Below are 19,956 nucleotides of genomic sequence, written 5' to 3' on the forward strand. Positions count from 1 at the left end.
TTGTGTGCTCTGCCTATATGTCAGATAGATCACAGATAGACTGTATGTCTCATAACTGTCTCTTGATTGTTTTGAAGCTCTTTCAAATTTCTTTATTCAGTAATACTTAAGGGCTATTTTTCATAACACGCTGACTTGTGTAAACTCCAACCCTAGAGAAGATTTATTCAGCAGTCAACACATGAAATGCACGAGCAACTATTTTTTACGTCACATGACAGAGTCGTGTCCTGACGTCATCGCTCCATGCGGAAGTCAGCAGCGTCGGCGATTGTGGCGGCCTCGTCAGCCTGGCAGCAGGAAGAGGATGTTTGTTTCCAGTGAAAGAATAATATCACCAGATTACAAGTCTTCATAACAGAGTAAACCGCCCTGCATTCTTTCTGTTACCCTTGCTGGGGTTTTGACCGCTGGTTTTCCTCACCTGGACCCGGTCTCCTGTGAGTCTGAAGCGGGGTGGATAAGATGTCCCTGTTCCAGTCGGCACTGGATTTCCTAGCCGGGCCCGGCTCGTCCGGAGCTGCCAGCCGGGACCAGAATGACTTCGTCGGACAGGTCGTTGAGCTCGGTGACATGAAACTGAGGATCAAGAGGGTGATCGCGGAAGGTGAGATGGTGCAACTTTACGAAAAAATGCCCGCAACGGCTTTTCGCAGCAAGGTATGCTAGCTAGTTAGCGAGCTAGCTGAAGTGGCTAACACACCTCTGTAGGTAAGTCAGTGAAAACAGCGTTAAGAAGTGCAGAGCCGTGTAAACACCAGCTGACAGTTTGGGTTTTTTGTTCGCGCCGAACAGGCGCCAATTAGATTTCCATATTCTCATTTATGAAGCCGATCCATAGACAGCTTTAACTTTGCCTGACAGGGTTACCGACTGTTGTGGAGCTGTAAGCTAAGCCACAGCCAGATCTGTCTATCAGTTGCTACATCTGACTTGTCCACCAGCACTGAATCAGTCGTTAGCCACACACCTAACACTTTTATCTTCACTGCCAGTAAGGAATGTTTAACTCGAGAAAAATCTTTACAGAGGTGCCAAGACAGGAATATTGTCAGGTTGCATTGAAGACCTGAATGACACAGACATCAACATAAAAGCAAATCTGCAGAGCTTTTTTAGATTCCTCCATGTGAGATTGGTTTAGTATCATCATCCTTCCTTCCCTGAGCCCTAATTTTTTCTTTGTCTTAAGTGTTTCTGGCTTTAGCCGCAAAACAAACAAATTTAGGTTTTTAATTTGGACCTGCCAAGGTCAATGGGATACTTTTCAAATTTGACTTGTGTACAAATGAAATGCTATCTTATTTGAGACAGTATTTTTTATATCATTACATACAGCTTTATAAAGCAAACATAAGAGCCATCACGTTATATGTAAGACTGATATGAATGGTAAAAAATGGCTTTTTGACCATGTCCCCTTACTATGTGCTCATTCCTTCATCAAGACTAGTTTATAATTATGTGTTTGAGTTTTAATCTGATATGATGATATGAGTTTGTTTGTATGCAAAGGACAAGATATTTGTAAACCCATGGGTCGGGCTTCTTTGGCAACAACAAGGTTGGATGCGTAGTTGGGCTAGTACTATTAACCACAATTTAGAATGTCCCAAATATTCAACCGTAGAGGGTGAGACATATCCAGAATTATAGTAAATAAAAGTGGTTCATTAGAAAGAAATTATTGTTGAGCAATTTGCACTGCTGCCACTGCAGCCACCAAAACAAAAAGCTCTCTGCAAAACACCCCAGAATACAGTTTTTAGTTTTCTTTTGTTCCCCATCCTGAAATCTGGCCCTCATCAGCGTGGCAAGACTTGCCATATGTGGTTGGTTATTTGCACTAGTGACTAAAAGTGCAAATGGTAAATGATTAATGTAAATGTTTTCTTTGTGTGTCGTTTATTCAATAATAGAGCTGAAATCAAAATTCACAGACTGTGATTCATGTAACCATAAATTTTATCATAAAATACTGGAGTAATTAACATTAGCTCAAACTCTAACAAGTCCTTCATCTTTCATGTACAAGAGTTTTCAGCACGGTCAGACCTGTAGGTCAAAGTTGAACTCCTTCATGGTGTTGAGTCAGCAATTCGCCAGCTACACTCTTTACTAGCATGAAATCTCTACAACAAAAGATGTGAAATAAATTAAATCTTATTTATTTAAGATATTTCACAGCTCTAAGACAACACCGGCTGTCGTTAGACTTATTTTGAATTAGCCCTCACAATGAACTCATGTTTTTTGGGTGGTTCGGGTGGCAAAAACTAGATTAAAGAAATGGCAAGTCTCTTGGTTCTTTTTGTGACTTAGTAAGAAGAGTTTGACCGGCCTTGGCCCAAGGTAGTTGGAATCTGCTGACTAATCCTGATGGATAATTTCAGTCCTTTGTAGTAGCCACTTTCATCTCCAACTTTCACAAGTGTCTCACTCATTCGGTTGCAACTAAATTATGCATTTATGAACAGAAAACATGGCACTTTTTACGCTTTAAAACCATTTCAGCACATGGAGAAATTCTCATTAGTAAGCTTGCAAAAATTACTTTAAATATTGACTAATGGGCCAAGTTTTATGAAGTTACATGTTAAGCATGAAGTTTAAAATATACAAAGAAACTAGTGCAAAATGACCATTGTGTCAAATTAATCATCTTACTTCGAAATTAAATTGAGAAATATTAACAACTGAGAACCTGACACAGGACATTAGTTAAAATTTTTGTTGGATAAAAGACAAATGATTGCTCAACTTCCTGTAGACATAGTACAATATAATCACAGTGATGTGGATGTACTTCTTCAGCCATGATGTTTGCGGGACACACCAGACAGTCAAGATTGGAGAAGATGCTAAAAATAAATTCAAGATCATTTTACACTACACACTTTTCAAATCCCATCATGCTATTTGAAGGCTGTCTCTGTTGTCTTCCTCTAACAAGATGTTTTGGGGTTGTTTTTTTTTTTGTTTTTTTTTTCCCCTTTTCCTTTTTCCTCTTTCTTCCCCCGTTTGTTTTGTTTTACCTGCCCCATGGGTAGAAAGGCAATCAAGGCTGGTTCTACTTTGTAGAGTTGTTGCACCTTGGTGGTTTAAAGTTTCACAGGCATTGGGATCTTCACATGGCAAAAAGGGGTTATTAGGTTCAGTTATACCTGGTTTGCTTCTTAACCCTATCTGCAGAGTTTCAGAACATGGGGAATGATAAAGGAGAATTGCTACAGCTCCTTTCAGTCTTTCTCTTGGAATGGCTTGGTAATTGGAGCAAAGGAAATTGAGCTTTTTGGTTTTGTTCCCTCCCTTTGCCAGTAAAAAGCAAAGGGAGATGTGTGACCCCCAGAGGGACTGGTGTTTGTTCTCAAAGCAAAGTCAGTGGCATTGTAATGGATGAGATGGTATGTGCTGAATTAATAGCTGGCTGGATGACAGTTTGGATAATACACCTGAATGATCTTCCCAAGATTAATAAACATTGGATTGGGATTGGTGACTTTTTTAAAGTTAAGTTACTTTATTGATCCTCTTGGAGAAATTGTTCCTCTGCATTTGACCCATCCTATTCATAGTTTACCTTAACTACAGAGAGGAGGAGCAGTGGGCTGCTGCAGCACCCCGGGAATGGTCTCTTAGGATTTCACAACGCAAAGAAGGCTAGTGGTTGATTTACTGATCACTATGGCAACCTTGTGTGTGTGCTTGCTGAAGTGTGACTTTCTGAGTGCATTTCTTGTGAACAAGGTCTTGATGAAAAAGCTTCAGCTTTCAGTGAAGTACCCCCTGTAAATATATATATATATATATATTTTTTTTTTTTCAGCTAAAAAAAAAAAAAAACTAAACTATTTTTAAGGGCTTTTGATTTGATTGCAATTTTTAACATAGATTTTTTTTTTTTTTTTAATCTCCTGTGCCCCCTGGAGTGCCCTCAAGTACCCCAGTGGGTACATGTATCCCCATTTGAGAACCACTGCCCTAACGTGCATAAATTCAATATGAGGCAGTGCATACACAGCACAACTAGCACTGCATAACACAGCTCCTCCTGTACACCGAACATCTGCGGGTGATGATTTAGTTTCATTTTTAATGCACAAGAGTCAGATCTACTTTTTAACATTTTGTTTTTTTCTCTCTGTTCCTCAGGTGGATTCGCCTTTGTGTATGAAGCCCAGGACATGAGCAGTAATAAAGACTACGCCCTCAAGGTTAGATTATAAACCAATTATGTCAAACATTGACCGTATTTGGGTTCGGCTTGCCTATACACATAAATTTTAGATTTCTCCCTCTGGGTCGACATCCAAACTGAAAGTGGACATTAAACGGCAACTAATGACTGTTGACAAGATCACATTTTAACTGATGACACAACAGGAAGAAACCAATGGTCTGTGTTTGTGTGCGTGCGCTTTTGTTTCAGAGGCTACTATCCAATGAGGAGGAGAAGAACAAGGAAATCATACAGGAAGTCTGCTTCATGGTATCCACCACTATCATTTCCAGACACTTTTGAAACATAGTTTGTTTTTTTTTTTCTTTTGTCTTTTGAACATAATAGATTTCCATTTTAACACATAGCATGAAATGGGTTATATGGTAAGCCATGACTTCACATTGGTTGTGGAATGCACCTCCACTATAGTACACTGTCATTACTACTGTTTATTGGCAACATGAGACAAGGCCTGGAGCTAATATATATTTTCTGTGTTTAACTTGTGTAACAATCACAGGCTGCTGTGTATAATGTAGTAAATTTCTGAGTTCTTTTCTGAAGCAATTTGCCGTGTTTTGCCGTTTGAAAAGAAGGTTGCCATCAAAGAATAAGATCTTTTCAAGATCGGTTTGTTATCTCTAAAGGCTTAATCCATCAAAGCATCCTCTATATCTCAGGGTTTCAGGAGATGTTTTATTTTGTGAAGCCCAGAAAAACTGAGTCAACGGAGGGACCATTGAACCTTTTGGCCTAGCAGCTAAAACACTGAGGCGTCTCTTGCACAGTTGGGCAATAGTTGATTCATGCTGTGAAACACATTGTGGAGGCACAGGCTGTTGGTAAATGGCACACGCCATGTTCCTGGCTCTGTTGCAACATTAGTGTTTTCAAAGCTTAATTATTTGCATGTTTGATACTTGAATGCTGATGAGGCAGAAAAATAAATTCAGAAGTCACCGGGTGAAAACTGCCTTTCACACAAGGATAAGCTCTTTGTTAGTTTGCTGTTCAAAAACTACAGCTCAGATTTAGAATAGACTGAAAAACCTCTCACTTCAGGCCAACCATCAAAGTGAAAGAGCTGTAGATCACAGTTAGAAATTTTGAAACCAAGTCTATGGCCACAATGAATCCTTAAACTCTACATCCCTGCTGAGTGCTTAAACACCACATAACTGCTGACACTACAGTTCTGTTTGAACTTTATGTTCCTTGACCTGTTTGCTCTATAGAAAAAGCTGTCAGGTCATCCCAATATGGTTCAGTTCTGCTCCGCTGCATCCATCAGCAAGGAGGAGTCTGATACCGGACAGGCTGAGTTCCTGATCCTCACTGAGCTGTGTAAAGGTAAATGCTCACACCACTCACTTCTGCCAGTATTTGTCCTTCATATTTTCTCTATAATTCTTTCACTGCTGAATCAGAGCTCACCTATTCTTTAAACTTAAGCACTGAAAAGCTGAGGCGTCACTACTGTTTCCCAGTAACTTAACCAAAAGGTGTTTTTGGTTAAACTATTTCCTGTCTGTGGCCTTATAATTTCTTCTCAGTTTGTTTTTCTCATTCAGCACTTTTTAAGCTTTAGGGTCAAACAACTTTTGACTCTCCCTTGAAGATTATATAATGATGAGATGACATGCCATTCACATTTTCATTTCAACTAACAGTTTACCATGAATTCATGTGTTGGTCTCCTCTGCCTCAGGTCAGCTGGTGGACTTTATAAAGCGGATAGAGCAGAGGGCTCCTCTGTCATGTGACACTGTACTGAAAATTTTTTACCAGACGTGCCGCGCTGTGCAGCACATGCATAAACAGAAACCTCCAATCACACACAGAGACCTCAAGGTTGGTCTGTTTTTGGTAGATTCTATAACATGTGTATATGTTTAAGATACTGCAGTTCAAAGCACAAAGATGGAAACCACTTAAGTGGCAATTACTAATTTGTAATTAATTGTTTATTGTTTGACATGCATGCTGTTTGCTTGATGTGTTGCAGATTGAGAACCTCTTGATTAGTAACCAGGGCACTATCAAGCTTTGTGACTTTGGCAGCGCCACCACAGTGTCACATTACCCTGACTACAGCTGGTCAGCACAGAAGAGGTCCATGGTGGAGGACGAGGTACACACATACTCAGACATCAGTTCAGGCTAAGCTCAACAGGATCTTCCATATACCAACATCTTTTTAATTATTTCTAATAATATTGAAATAATTCACATGTATGTAGTTTCTTTTTAGTGCAGAATTTTATCATATTGATTCTACCAAAATTGTATAAGGTGTTCAAGTATTTCATACGAGACCAATACTTAATCTAAATCTAAAGTTTTGTTAAAGGAAACAATAGAACACCCATCTTTCTGTAACTATTATACTGTAATGGCAACAAAAAACATGTTCAGAAGTCACGGTGGATCAGTGGTAATATTAATATGTTATTGGACAGGAACCAGAAGCCCTCGATTAAATTAACAGCTGGAGGTCCAGGAAGGACTGATCAATGAGGTTAATCATATTTATACCGAATCCACACAGATGCACACAAGCCTGATGACCTCAGTGTGCAGGACCCGAGAGGTCCTGGTTTCTTAATGTAATAACGTGTGTCCATCAGGCGCCTAATTTCTGTCTGGTGCTCAAACAAGATGCCAAATCAGAAGTGGAAATAAAGTGTACGCCTTATTTCTTCATGTGGGATGTCGTCCAAAGAAACCAAAACTTTTTTCCCATTTACCAAACAAAACATAGTGGAGAGAGAGTTGTCACCGAGGTTTACTGCAACATCTCAGTGTGGTCCAACAGCTCTCTTCCTGTTGTCTTTTTCTCTATAGATCACAAGAAACACAACTCCAGCATACCGAACGCCAGAGATGATTGATCTCTACTCCAATTTTCCCATCAATGAAAAGCAGGATATCTGGGTTAGTACTCTTAGAGTTCCATCTTAGCATCTGTTTTACTTTTACCTACTACCTTTTACTTTTGCAACCACTTATGTTGCTATACCTAATGCCAATCAAAGAACCAACAGTTATACGGATTCAAGACATGATGAGCTGTGTTGCAACACCATTGTGTTTTGCTTGTCATGTCATTTGCTTTGATTCATCACTTTATTTTGCAAGAGAACAAGAACTGCTTGGGAATTATTGTCTTTCCTTTATGGTCTTCCGTGCAGGCCCTTGGATGCATCCTCTACCTGTTGTGTTTCAAGCAGCACCCTTTTGAGGACGGGGCCAAGCTTCAAATTGTCAATGGGAAATACTCCATCCCACAGAATGACGTCAAGTACACTGTGTATCACGACCTCATACGTACGTAGCAGCCAGCATTACCATATTCCCCTTTAGCACTGTCTATTAAGACTTTATCCCTCTCCTCCTCCTCCTTCCTACCCTACCCTCCCCTCACCTTCATCCTGCTCTCTAGGTTCCATGTTGAAGGTGAACCCAGAGGAGCGTCTGTCAATTACAGAGTTGGTCAACCAGCTCCAGGAGATAGCAGCAGCACGCAACGTCAACCCCAAGTCTCCCATTACGGAAGTAGGTGTTTGTGCCACACTGCTTGCAGGGCTTTTGTAAAAATATTATGGCACCAGATAAAAGAAGTTAAACTAAAATAAATGTCTTCTTCACTATCACTTCCTCCATCTTTAGTTTGTAGTCCACGATGACTCTGCTGTGCTGTTTTTGATCTTTTTCCCTAAAAGTTCTTCTTTCTGATACAACTGGCTTCCTGAAAAGAAAGTTTCAGTTCTTTCTTGTAAATTGGCCGACTCCTCTAATTGAAGGACAGAAAACAAAGCCATTTTATTTTATTGAAGAGAGTGCACCTGCTTCAGTTTTTAATATTGTGTAGAGAATAAAGCTCAAAGTAAAAGTTCATTTGAATAATGTGGACGAGACGCAGACAAATCCTTCCTGTCTGCAGGCCTGTTAGAGGGGTATTGACAGAGTGACTGCACAGCTTCCTCCACTGTCTGTGTAAACGTGCACACACACTCATACGCTCTCAAATTGCAGATGTGGTTACACTCGCTAAGCTTCACATAAATCACACAAAGAGACGCGCGCACACACACACACACAGCAGCAGGCACAGAGGATTCAGTATTCTCTCCCAGGCTCCTTTCTTCCCAGCTGGCATCATTCTATTGGCTCTAAAGAAACGAGAGATGCAGAGGTGGAAAATGTGTGAACTGAAGTTCAAAATAAGCATAAATTGATTCCAACACATCTTTAGTAAAGCTGCTTTGTGAGTGGCAGAGTCAATGTTAAGCCAGCAAACTCCTTTTCATTTGCCACCCACAGAGACCAAATCACCACAATCAGATTGGCTCTGGAACAGAAAAGCTATGACCAACTGAGCTGTCACACCCTCTTACGATTCTTACCACAAATCCACAGATCCTGGTACTTATCACCTAATACTCAACTGCAGTTGCATTTACATAAAGCTGGTTTCAAGATCAAAGATCTCCAGCTTGACAGTCAATCTTATGCATCCTGCCCTGCAACATGAATCAGTTTGATCAGTGTTTGTATCCTTAACAAAATGTCTCTTACAATGTAAAACAAGAAAACTGAAGTTTTCTTCCTAAAAGCACTCCTGATAAGGCTGGTAAATGTGTGCAGTGTGAAGGCAGATTTAGCGATGACTAATCTGATTAGGGTTACGAAGGGGTTTCCCTGTTGGACATGAGGAGATTTTAATCCTCCTCCTCCTCCCTCTGCTGCTTCTCAGCAGACATATGGAGAGGCTGGCTGTGAGATGAAGCACAGACCAGGAAGCTTATGAAGGAAGAGAACAAAGATGGAAGTGAAATACTGAGAGGGAAATACAGCAGATGTCCCACAGAAGAAGAGAGAGACAGAAGCTGTCTGGCTGCTGTATTGCAGACAGAGACACTAAAGTTCTCATTGGGAAATTATGTTGTTTAGTACAGCCATTTTCAAAATATGCCTTTGTTAATCACTTTTTAACTGATGGTTTTTCATTTAGAGACAGCAACAGGACCTGTTTCTTAACATTCATTCTTTTTTTTTTTCTTTTTTTTTCAACCTCCATTTTTACTCTTTACTCTGCCAAATCTCTTTCCTGTTGCTGTATGTTTTGAACGCGCCAGGCAAGGTTTTAGGTTCTGCCTTTAGATTTTTAAAAAAAAATGTTGAGTTCGTACCACTGTTGGCGTCCAGTGTATGATGGCTATGAATGTCTGCAGCTGCTGGAACAGAATGGGGGTTTTGGCAACAACGGAGCCCAGCCGCCCATGCAGGTCCACAATGTCCACAGCAACGCAGGTGAGGGTTTGTTTGAATGATAATGCAATGCTGTAGGTGGGGGATTGGATTTGTTAGAGATGTTTTGGAATTGTCATTTTCTTTTAATAGTTTCAGATGTACAGCCATGAGATGGGTAGGTTTGAACTGAAACATCTCTGACAACAGAGCTACAGTGTCATGGCAAATCAACTCACTGATTTACAGTAGATTTAGCTGTAACCCCATAAGGCACCGCCAGCAAAGATTTGAAATGCCACTCTCCAAACTGATAGCCTAACAAGAAATTAATTAGAAACAGCTGCACAGCAGTTTAAATGCAACGTCTGAGCAAGAGATTTAATTTAATTTGAGTTTGAACTTTTGTAAGTCCTTTTTTATGATAAGCCAGGAAACGATTTTCACACCCACACTCTTATGTGCTCACTAAAACATGTCATCTTTCTGAGCAAGAGCTGGACACAGCCAGTGAAGCGAGACACTCTGTATCCCACGCACCTTGACTGATGTGTGGGTAAGGTGACTTGTTGAAAAGCAAATATACAGCTACAGATTACATACTGGCATTTGGTACGATGACTGATTTTTAACCCTGCAGTGCAGCCGAAGCAGACTGAAACACGTGAACCATGGAAATAGCTCATTCTTTTCTTGCAGGAAATTTTAAAATTTAAATCATCAAGAGTACAAGTTGCAGGTACATTTCTATAATTTAGTGAATTGGGCTAATCATTGTTCCATCTGTACACACAAACTACCATACAAACGCAACGACACACAAGCTGTGTCCTAGCCATTAAGAGGATTGCTGCACTGTCTCTCAACCATCTGTCGCAAGGCAGGAATATGTTTGCTCTTTCCTTTGAGAATAGCTCTAGTCTTCCAGTTCATTCGTACTTCCAGACGTGAGCAGTATTATGTGCAATCCTTCAGTCATTTGTTTTTGTGACTCAACTTACAATGATGTTGATGAATAATAACATGATAAAAAAAATTTGAGGAATGTTTCAGATGTTTTGTGAATAATTTTTCTTTCAGTATTGGCTTGATTATAGCAATGCTTGACACTATGTGTAAATGTGCTATATTTAGTGTTCTCTCATTTCACCCCCATGATGGTAAAAGGCATCTATGATCCTGATCAGTCGGGCAGTGGCCTCTTGGATATCTTAAGAGGAGGAACAGAGCGCTTTCTGACCAACATAAAGGACACATCATCTAAGGTCATCCAGTCAGTAGCCAGGTAAGGTGGTCCTACCTTGTTACCATTGATATCAGTGTAATATCTCTTCATATATAATTTTACATCTTTCAGTTAATCTTAGTTGCCTTTATTTGCACTTTATTCATAAAGTTCATAAAATATTCATAAAATACCAGTCAGATTTTTCATTACTTGTTATAACATGAACATGTTTTGCTGGATTGATTCCTTGTTAAATGTTCAATTACTATTTGGTTATTTATTTAATCCAGAAAACCGTGTTTATGGGCCTGTAAGGGAAAAATGCACTTGCGTGGGATTGATATTTACCTTTTTTTTTTTTATTATTATTATTGCTTAATTAATCCAGACCTCCCTGTTTATAGAGATTGAATTCAGTCATCCATCAAACACCATTAGAGTCCTCTAAACTATTGTCATTGTCAGTTATCACATTTTCACAGTGACATAAATGTTGATGATGATGATGATTATTATTATTATTATTATGATTATTATTATAATGCACTGACACACCTACCCTGCTCCAAAATTTACCCTTTTAAGAGGAACATTTTGCTTCATGGCTGGCCGTCTGAAATGTGGCTCTAGTCTGACAGCAGGAAAAGACAAACCTTATTCCTGGTTATTCCTTTTTGTACTTCTGTCACGAACTACTCTCATGAGAATATGGCAGCAGCCTGACAGACATGTCAGCAATGTCTGCAATGTCGAAATCACTGACAGTGAATAGACAGGCAGCCTCCCTGACACTCAAATAATGGGTTGAAAGTATTAAGCAAGCTGTTCCTTGAATAGCCCTATACCTCTTAACATATGACGTTTCATTTTGTTATTCTATCATCAGTTTGTTTCATTTGTTTTGTCGTTCTTGTTTATTTTTTTGTTGTTTCTTTTCTCTGTCCCAATCCCTCATGGTCCCACTATGTGTCCATCACCTAGCAGCCCAAGGTAAATATGGGTCAGTGAAGTGCACCAACTCATTTGTTGCTCTGTGTGTCCCACAGTGTGTGTTATAATTAGAGGAAAATTAAAAGCCACATACTAGGCATTTTATCTGTGCTGTGTCCGTCGTCACAGCTTGCTGATCCTAACATTTCACATTCAATAATTCTATTGAATGAATGTAGAGTGTGATGTGAATGCATGGATGGTTATAATATTTTAAGAGAAAGGACATGAGCGATGAAAAGTAGAAGAGGAACATGTGCTCTATGCATGACAGGAAATTATTTCTCCAATATTCAAATAAAATGATGATCATGGTTGTAAATGCTACTTCCTTCAAGTACTCTGTTAGAAATATCAGCTGACTACAATCTGTATGTTAAATTTAATTTAAGGACAGAAATCTCAGCCATCTAAATTACATAGCTTTATCCATAGTGAATGATTGGATGAATGATTGGTAGTTAAAAGTTTTAATATGGCTTCACTGCTTACTAAATCACCAATTCAGCAACATGTATGTCCAGTCTAGTATCACCTGGGTGTCCTAACAACATACAACTAAACAGACTGATAAACGAATAAAGAGAGATTGATTTCTTTGCTTGTCCTTCAGTTTGTTTGTCTGCACTAGAGTTTGAGTAGTGCTGCGTTGTCTTTGCTACTGTCATTGTTCCAATATAATTTTGTTTGCTGTAAAAATCCACTAGAATCCAATTTTTACTTCAATCATCTGTTAATAAGAATTAATCCAAAAGAGGTCTTGGCAGTAATGATTATTCTGAGTGTATTCCCATTTGGCTGTGAGCAGCTGCCAAATGCATGCACCACTTTAAAGATGAAAGTTGAACTGAGCACTCTCCCAGCCTTAACTTATATTTCGAGGGACAACCTTCATCAAAAGCAATTGAAATTCCCCAGCAGAGATGTTCATTCAGGCATGGCTCATTTACTTCTTCATCCTGCAACATTATGGAGCCATATCAATATTTCATACTACAACAGCTCCTTGTTCCTGAAGCAGCTTATTTTAATAAGCTGTTTCTTAATGGCTGTGATTGCTCCCGGATCTTATTTTAACAGTTTTATTGTAACTTTATTTCTATTAGTAATTTATGTTTTGTCCTCCCTCCCTAATTGTGTGCTGCTCTTTGTATAAATGTACTTTTATTTTCTCTTACAGCTATGCCAAAGGGGACCTGGATATTTCATACATCACCTCTAGAATAGCAGGTGGGCAAAGTACGCACCTAATGACACTGTTTCTGTCTCTTCCTGCAGTCATTATATTACATGCAATCTTTTTCGTGGTGTTTAGTCATGTCCTTCCCAGCGGAGGGGGTCGAGTCAGCAATTAAGAACAACATTGAGGATGTTCGTCTGTTCCTGGATTCACGTCATGCTGGTCACTATGCTGTTTACAACCTATCCAAACGTTCATACAGGCCTTCTCGATTCCACAACAGGGTATGAAGAGTGTGTGTGTGTGTGTGTGTGTGTGTGTGTGTGTGTGTGTGTGTGTGTGTGTGTGTGTGTGTGTGTGTGTGTGTGTGTGTGTGTGTGTGTGTGTGTGTGTGTGTGTGTGTGTGTGTGTGTGTGTGTGTGTGTGTGTGTGTGTGTGTGTGTGTGTGTGTGTGTGTGTGTGTGTGTGTGTGTGTGTGTGTGTGTGTGTGTGTGTGCCTACCTTTTTGGTAGATAAATTGTTGCTGTGAGAATGTACGTGTAAAACCATCCTTGTGTCCGTGAAGCTTGTCTCTATTTGACACTGGTATTGTCTCTCTATTGTTGTCTAGGTTGGGTTCTTTTTTCACGAATGTGCAGCTAAACAAAATTTTTGTTATACTCAAGTGAGTCTTTGTATGCGTGTGTTTTATGTTTAGGTTTCAGAGTGCAACTGGCAGGTCCGTCGTGCCCCTAACCTCCGTAGTCTCTACAGTGTGTGTAAAAACATGCACATTTGGCTCAAACAGGACCAGAGGAACATCTGTATAGTGCACTGTTTGGTAAGTAGCCTCTCACCACTAACTGACGGACTATGACTGATGATTTTGTGCTTTGTTCATGCTCAGATAGAGAGGGGGTAGGAGGAAGTCAAGACAACTCTAGATATAAATAGATGAGAAGAGAAATAAAACAAGGAGGAGACATGCCAGTAACTGTTACCTTTGCCTTTTGTCTTTGCAGGATGGCCGGGCAGCATCAGCAGTAGCTGTTTGCTCCTTCCTGTGTTTTTGTCGTCTTTTCACCACAGCTGAGGCTGCTGTCTATATGTTCTCAATGAAACGCTGCCCACCTGGCATATCAGCCTCACACAAGAGGTATACTGCCACCACCACAGAAAGATTAGGTGTAGAAAAGATTTTTTTTTTTTTTCTTTTCCTTCCTCAAAATAACTGAACAAGGCATGACCCTGATCTTGCTTTTGTTTGTTGCAGGTATATTGAGTATATGTGTGACATGATGGCAGAGGAGCCCATCATCCCACACAGCAAGCCCATAACAATTCGCTCCATCGTTATGACACCTGTACCACTGTTCAACAAGCAGCGTAATGGGTGCAGGCCGTTCTGCGAAGTTTATGTTGGAGATGAGAGGGTCCTCACCACTTCACAGGAGTACGACAGGATGAAGTAAGTTAATAGAGACAAAAGGATGACTTTCAATTTCTACTTTCCTTGATTAATTCTGTCTCTCTCCTATTTCTTTGTTTTTCTTTTTTTTTTTTAATAGGGATTATAAGATAGAGGATGGGAGAGCAGAGATTCCCCTAAATGTGACTGTGCAAGGTGACGTATTGGTGGTGATCTACCATGCAAGATCTACACTGGGAGGACGTCTACAGGCAAAGGTGCACAAATGCGCACAAGCTTGACTGCTAATAATCCTAAAATATCAGAGATAACACAAGCACGCCCCATAAACAGGAGACGACAAGGTCTTTGTTGGCAACGCTGGTTCGTTTCCAGCTGGTGTCATTGGCTGCATGTCAGTTTACCCCAGCCCCAGCTCTTCAAGCTGGCCTATCTAATAAAGTTAGGAAAAATCTTTGAAAAAAGAAAAATAGATACAGCATTTCTATGGATGGTTTATTCAGGACTCACAATTAAATTCCATTCTGCTCTGTTTCAGATGGCATCCATGAAGATGTTTCAGATCCAGTTCCACACAGGTTTTGTGCCCAGGAATGCAACCACTGTCAAGTTTGCCAAGTATGTATACTATTTGGAGCCTGTTTTCTGGCTCCTACTTCCTGTTTAATAAGATCAGCTTTTTTTGTAATCTGAACGACCAACAGCTCATAAGATTAGTAATACTGAGGATTTTTGAATTGTCTTTATAACCTTTTCCCCATCAACCTGTTCTCCTGTCAGGTATGACTTGGATGCCTGTGACATTCAGGAAAAGTACCCAGACTTGTTCCAGGTCAATTTGGACATTGAAGTGGAACCCAGGGACAAACCCAGCACTAAGACTCCTCCATGGGAGGGCTTCCAAACGAAGGGCCTCAACCCCAAAATCCTTTTTTCCTCTCGGGATGAACAGCAGGAGATCCTCAGCAAATTTGGTTGGTGGTTTTTCCTTTACAGAAGTCAGACTCTGCTCTTTGGACTGGTCCAGTGATTTAGTTTAATGAGTGTCATGTTAATTTTATTTATTCATCTCTGTCTTTTCTTCCTTCAAACTCACAGGGAGTATGTTTTTATATATATCTAAACATTAAACTTTTTATTGCAACAGGTAAGCCAGAGTTGCCTCGTCAGCCCGGCTCCTCAGCATTTTACGACTCAGAGTCCCCCCAGCCGGTTCAGACCCCTGAAGGCTTCAATGCAACAGACCCAGAAACTCCTGGCAGCACAGATACTAATGCCAACAACTTCTTCCAGACACTGGACTGGGAAGGTATGGACTCTAAACTCCTAATTTGGCCTCTTGGCTTTCTAAGAGAATCCAAAGAACATCCTACTGCCTAAGAAATTCCACTGGGCAACTTTGTGTTTATTTGTAGACGTGAGTGGTCCTCAAGATGCCTCAGACAATCAAGGAGGCGGGTCTATGAATGACAATGAATACTTGAGTGACCAGTCAGAGGGAGATTCCTACTCTTATTCAGCCCCCATTGGGGAGCCACTGTCACGTGACCCCAGTGAACCACTGTTTGATGCAGACTTTGAGGTGAGGAAAGTTTTAGTCCTTCATGTAATATAATTCCATCAATACAGTATGACTATATTTTATCAAGTAGAGCCATGCAAAAACATACATTTTCTTCCTCAGTCATTTCATTAATTTCAATTTGTTGTTTTTTGGTGTCCATATCTTCTTTTAGACCTCTGCTCCTGCAACTGAAGAAGCTCCTGTTGGTGACACAGCTGATTTGTTGGGATTGAACTCTGACCCCGAACCTCCTCCTATGTCCTCAACCTCCTCCTCCGCTCCTAGCCAAGCGGTCCAGGGAGGAATGAAAGCAGCCTCCAGCAACAGTGACCTCCTCAACGACCTGTTTGCGCCCCCCGCTGGTCAGACAGGGGCAGTGCAGGAAGATTTGTTCTTCAGTGGGCCAACAAGTGGAGCTACACCAGACTCCAAACGTAAAACATAAAAATCCTCCCCCTCTCTGCCTACACACACACACGCACACACACACACATACTACATTTTCGCTTCCATCTGTGTTGCAGCCATGGATGACCTGTTTGATCCATTTGGGATGGGGTCTGGCTCCGGTGTTGGCTCAAGCGTAGGCTCATCTCGACAGGCATCTGGACCAGATCTGTTTGGAGACTTGTTGGGCTCTGATAGTTCAGCCACCAGTGGGTTCAGTTCAGCTCACAGTAACGCCACTCCTGCTTCCAACACCAGCCTCTTCAACCTCAGTAAGTACATCAGCCACTGAGACATCACTCAGCGTTACATCCCAGGTTTAAAGTTCCTCTGCTGCTTCATGATATTTGACTGTCTGCTCTGATGATTGATGGTGATTAAACATACTTTCTCTGTGACTCTTTATCAACTAACCCCTGGCAGTGTCTTAAACTCCTTGTTTTGTTTGTTTTTGTTTTATTTTTCACCATGTCGCCCCCCCTTTTCTGTCAACACTGACAGAAACTTAAATGGTGAAACTTTGGATTTGGTTTGTGTCCCAATAGATAAGCTAGTAAATGATACCCCTAAGATAACATCTTCAGCCAGCCAACCTGACCTGTTGGGTGGGTGGGACAGCTGGTCAGCTGGCACCACCACTGGCGTGAGCACTACCACCACCAAACCCAGCTATACCAACACAGGTAGGTGGAGGAACTCAAAGCATGTGTTCGTAGTCAGTTAAAATTTAATGAGAAAAATATTAACCTTATTCAAACTGTTTGAATTGTTACTCTGTCTGTAGCTTCTGGTGCATCATCGATGTCAAAGGCCAAATCTCAGACCTTTGATCCTTTTGCTGACCTTGGAAATCTGGGATCTACTTTACCAGGTAAAAGTCCTGGTCAGATATTCATTGTCATGGAGCAGTCTACCATGCAGACAGTGAGCAGGGAAACTTCTAAATTCCTCTCAGTAGCTAGCTCTGACTCTTCTGGGTTTCTTGCAGGTTCCTCCACCAGCAACTTTTCTGGGCCTTCCTTTAACGCAAAGACACCTTCCTCCTCTGCTAAGCCTCAAGCCCAGCCCTGGCAGTCAGGAAGACCTGCCTCAGCTCAGAGCAAACCTTGGATGTCAGGATCAGGATCTGGATCATCACCCAAAGCACCCCCAGCATCTCAGCTTGCAGGCACGCAGCCCACCAGACCCAATTACAACCTCAACTTTTCCAGTGTCATTGGAGGAAGAGAGGAGAGAGGCGTGCGTGGGCCTGGATTTGGTAAGAGACACAAACAAAAGCATTTTGTATTTCTTCAGATTTATTCTTAAAGGCCTCATTATTTAACATAGTCTACTTGCATTTTTTCCAGCATAATTTCCAAGTCAGACCTTCATTTCTGCGTTTCTCTTTGCTGTGCTGTAACACAGGGCCTAAACCGAAGGTGAAGGAGGATGATTTTGAGGACCTGCTGTCAACTCAGGGTTTTGCCTCCAAGTTTGATAAGAAGGGACCAAGGACCATCGCTGAAATGAGAAGGCAGGAGATCACCAAAGACATGGATCCACTGAAGTTGCAGGTAACAAATTTAATAAATATGTAAAGGAAATATTATACACATGGAAACACTATTTTCAGAATTACTGAGTTGATGAAATAGAAATCTAATTAACCTGCTTTTGACTGAAGGGTTATTGCTTTGAGTTTAGGATTAGAAGAATTAATACATTTGTTTTATTCTTAATTCTGCAGATCTTGGACTGGATTGAGGGGAAGGAGAGAAACATCAGAGCGCTGCTGTCAACCCTGCACACAGTCCTGTGGGAGGGTGAAACCCGCTGGAAGCATGTAGGCATGGCTGACCTGGTGACACCTGACCAGGTGAAGAAGTACTACAGAAAGGCTGTGCTGGTTGTCCATCCTGATAAGGTACAGTATAACAGGCAGCATATGTGTTTGATCAGGTCAAGAATAGAGACAAAAATTCCTCTTCCAAGACAACGGCAAGCCAAAAGTGAATATTGTATAATGGCAGAGCTGTTTTCTGTTTGATTTTCAACACTCATCATTACTGTTATTTATTTATTAGCAAATTTATATTCTCTTTCTCTCTGCAGGCGACAGGCCAGCCTTATGAGCAGTACGCTAAAATGATCTTCATGGAATTGAACGACGCGTGGTCGGAGTTCGAGAACCAGGGATCAAAAGCACTCTTCTAAAAACCCAGGTCTGGATCCCAGCTACACCAGACCAGACCAGACAGGACTGGATTTGGCCTAACAAAACATTGGTTAGACTGGGCCAGATTAGACAGGACTGAGCCCACATTGGGCCTTAGGTGGCAAAGAGCCTCTGAGAGGTGTCCTCTCTAACATTCCCCTTCACTCCCATCTACTCTCTTAATGTTCTTCTGTTTCTACAGTCAAGGAAAAAAAATCCTTTGCCTCATGCCCGACTGTGTTTAAAAAAAACAAACAAAAAAAAAAAAAAACAACTTCCTCACTGGTTCATGAACAGTTAAATGTCGTGATCGTTCACTGCCTACCTGTATGACTGCCTCGTTGGTGCTGCAAACAGGGAGGAATGGGTGACAATCACAAGAAACTGGAAAAAAAAAAGGGAACGAATCGGATAAAACAAGGACTTTTGAAATTACCAAAAGAGCCGTCATGACAGTGATACTCAGAAAAAAAGATTGAAAGATTCAACACTCATCAAATGCTGCAAGGTTTTGGCTGTGGCTGGTAATGGTTTACTAATGTGCAATTGCACATATGCAAACATTTAGCAAAAAAAAGAAGAAGAAAGAAAATATAAAGTAATTTAGCCTCAAAAAAGAAAAATTGCTGATGAATATTGAAACCAAGCAGCCACTGCAACCAATGGACAAAAAAAAACAAAACAAAAACCTTTGACTTCCTCAGTCAGATGCAGTATTTGGGGATCAGATCTATTGATGACACCCAGTAAAACAATGAAATGCCACTGCTGCACCTTTTATGGGGTCAACACTCAGTTTGGGTTTGTTTCTTGAGCCTTTTCCTCTACAGAAAGACAAAGACTATTGCCTGCTGAACACTACTAGTGCTGCTTCGACCATTGCAGTTGTTGCTACACACACTCCTCAGATCATTCTAAACCTCTTAACAAAGGAGTTGAACTTATTCCAGAGCCCCATATAAACCCAAGCGGGCCGGCTGTCTGTTGTCTTTTAAAGTGCTCTTTGAATTCCACCCACTCAGGCTACACTGTGTAGCTGACTGGATGCTCTCCAACACCGAGCCTCCAAACAAGAGGAGGTTGGATGTGTTTGATTTCAATCCAGGGTAGCCCAAACGGGCAATGGCTCTTATTAATCAAAGTGCTCATTTCCTTGTAGCTGTGATGGAGGAGAGATTTTGTTTGTTTGTTTTTGGTTGAGTGGCAGGCTACTTGCAATCCTGGCACACATATTGATCATCTCCACCATCACTGTCATTATTAACACCCCCCCCTCTTTGGCTCTGTCAGCCCCTCCCACCTCCAGTACTAACTTAATGGACTCTTCTTCCACCCTCACTCAATGCATAGGAGGAGATGGAAAAGTAAAGGAAAGAAAAGAGCATGGAGATTTAACCTGTTTTTTTTTTTTTTTTGTTTGTTTGTTTTTCTTTTTGGTTTTACTCTCTTGTATGCTTTGGGTTCACTCTG

The 19,956-nt window shown here is 40.9% G+C and overlaps 1 protein-coding gene across 3 annotated transcripts; it reads left to right on the top strand.

The window, feature by feature from the left end:
• Nucleotides 1–240: 240 nt before the first annotated feature.
• gak (cyclin G associated kinase) lies at nt 241–19,213 on the top strand. Of its 3 annotated transcripts, none has more exons than XM_029510380.1 (30): nt 241–607; nt 4,153–4,214; nt 4,430–4,489; nt 5,458–5,572; nt 5,931–6,073; nt 6,228–6,353; nt 7,067–7,156; nt 7,414–7,549; nt 7,665–7,777; nt 9,457–9,535; nt 10,640–10,757; nt 11,682–11,690; nt 12,871–12,920; nt 13,006–13,154; nt 13,568–13,690; nt 13,872–14,005; nt 14,123–14,317; nt 14,418–14,535; nt 14,817–14,896; nt 15,059–15,252; nt 15,426–15,587; nt 15,694–15,860; nt 16,015–16,276; nt 16,367–16,561; nt 16,835–16,972; nt 17,074–17,160; nt 17,278–17,547; nt 17,697–17,845; nt 18,019–18,195; nt 18,384–19,213. In XM_029510380.1, the coding sequence occupies exons 1-30, from the start codon at nt 466–468 to the stop codon at nt 18,483–18,485; spliced, it is 3,945 nt and encodes a 1,314-aa protein (XP_029366240.1). In that variant the 5' UTR covers nt 241–465; the 3' UTR covers nt 18,486–19,213. The 3 variants fall into 3 exon arrangements, with proteins under 3 accessions (XP_029366240.1, XP_029366241.1, XP_029366242.1); XM_029510381.1 differs by having other exon boundaries at nt 11,685–11,690; XM_029510382.1 differs by lacking the exon at nt 11,682–11,690 and having other exon boundaries at nt 242–607.
• The last annotated feature ends 743 nt before the right edge of the window (nt 19,214–19,956 follow it).

Source organism: Echeneis naucrates, chromosome 9, assembly GCF_900963305.1.
Source record: "Echeneis naucrates chromosome 9, fEcheNa1.1, whole genome shotgun sequence".
Taxonomy (NCBI): domain Eukaryota; kingdom Metazoa; phylum Chordata; class Actinopteri; order Carangiformes; family Echeneidae; genus Echeneis; species Echeneis naucrates.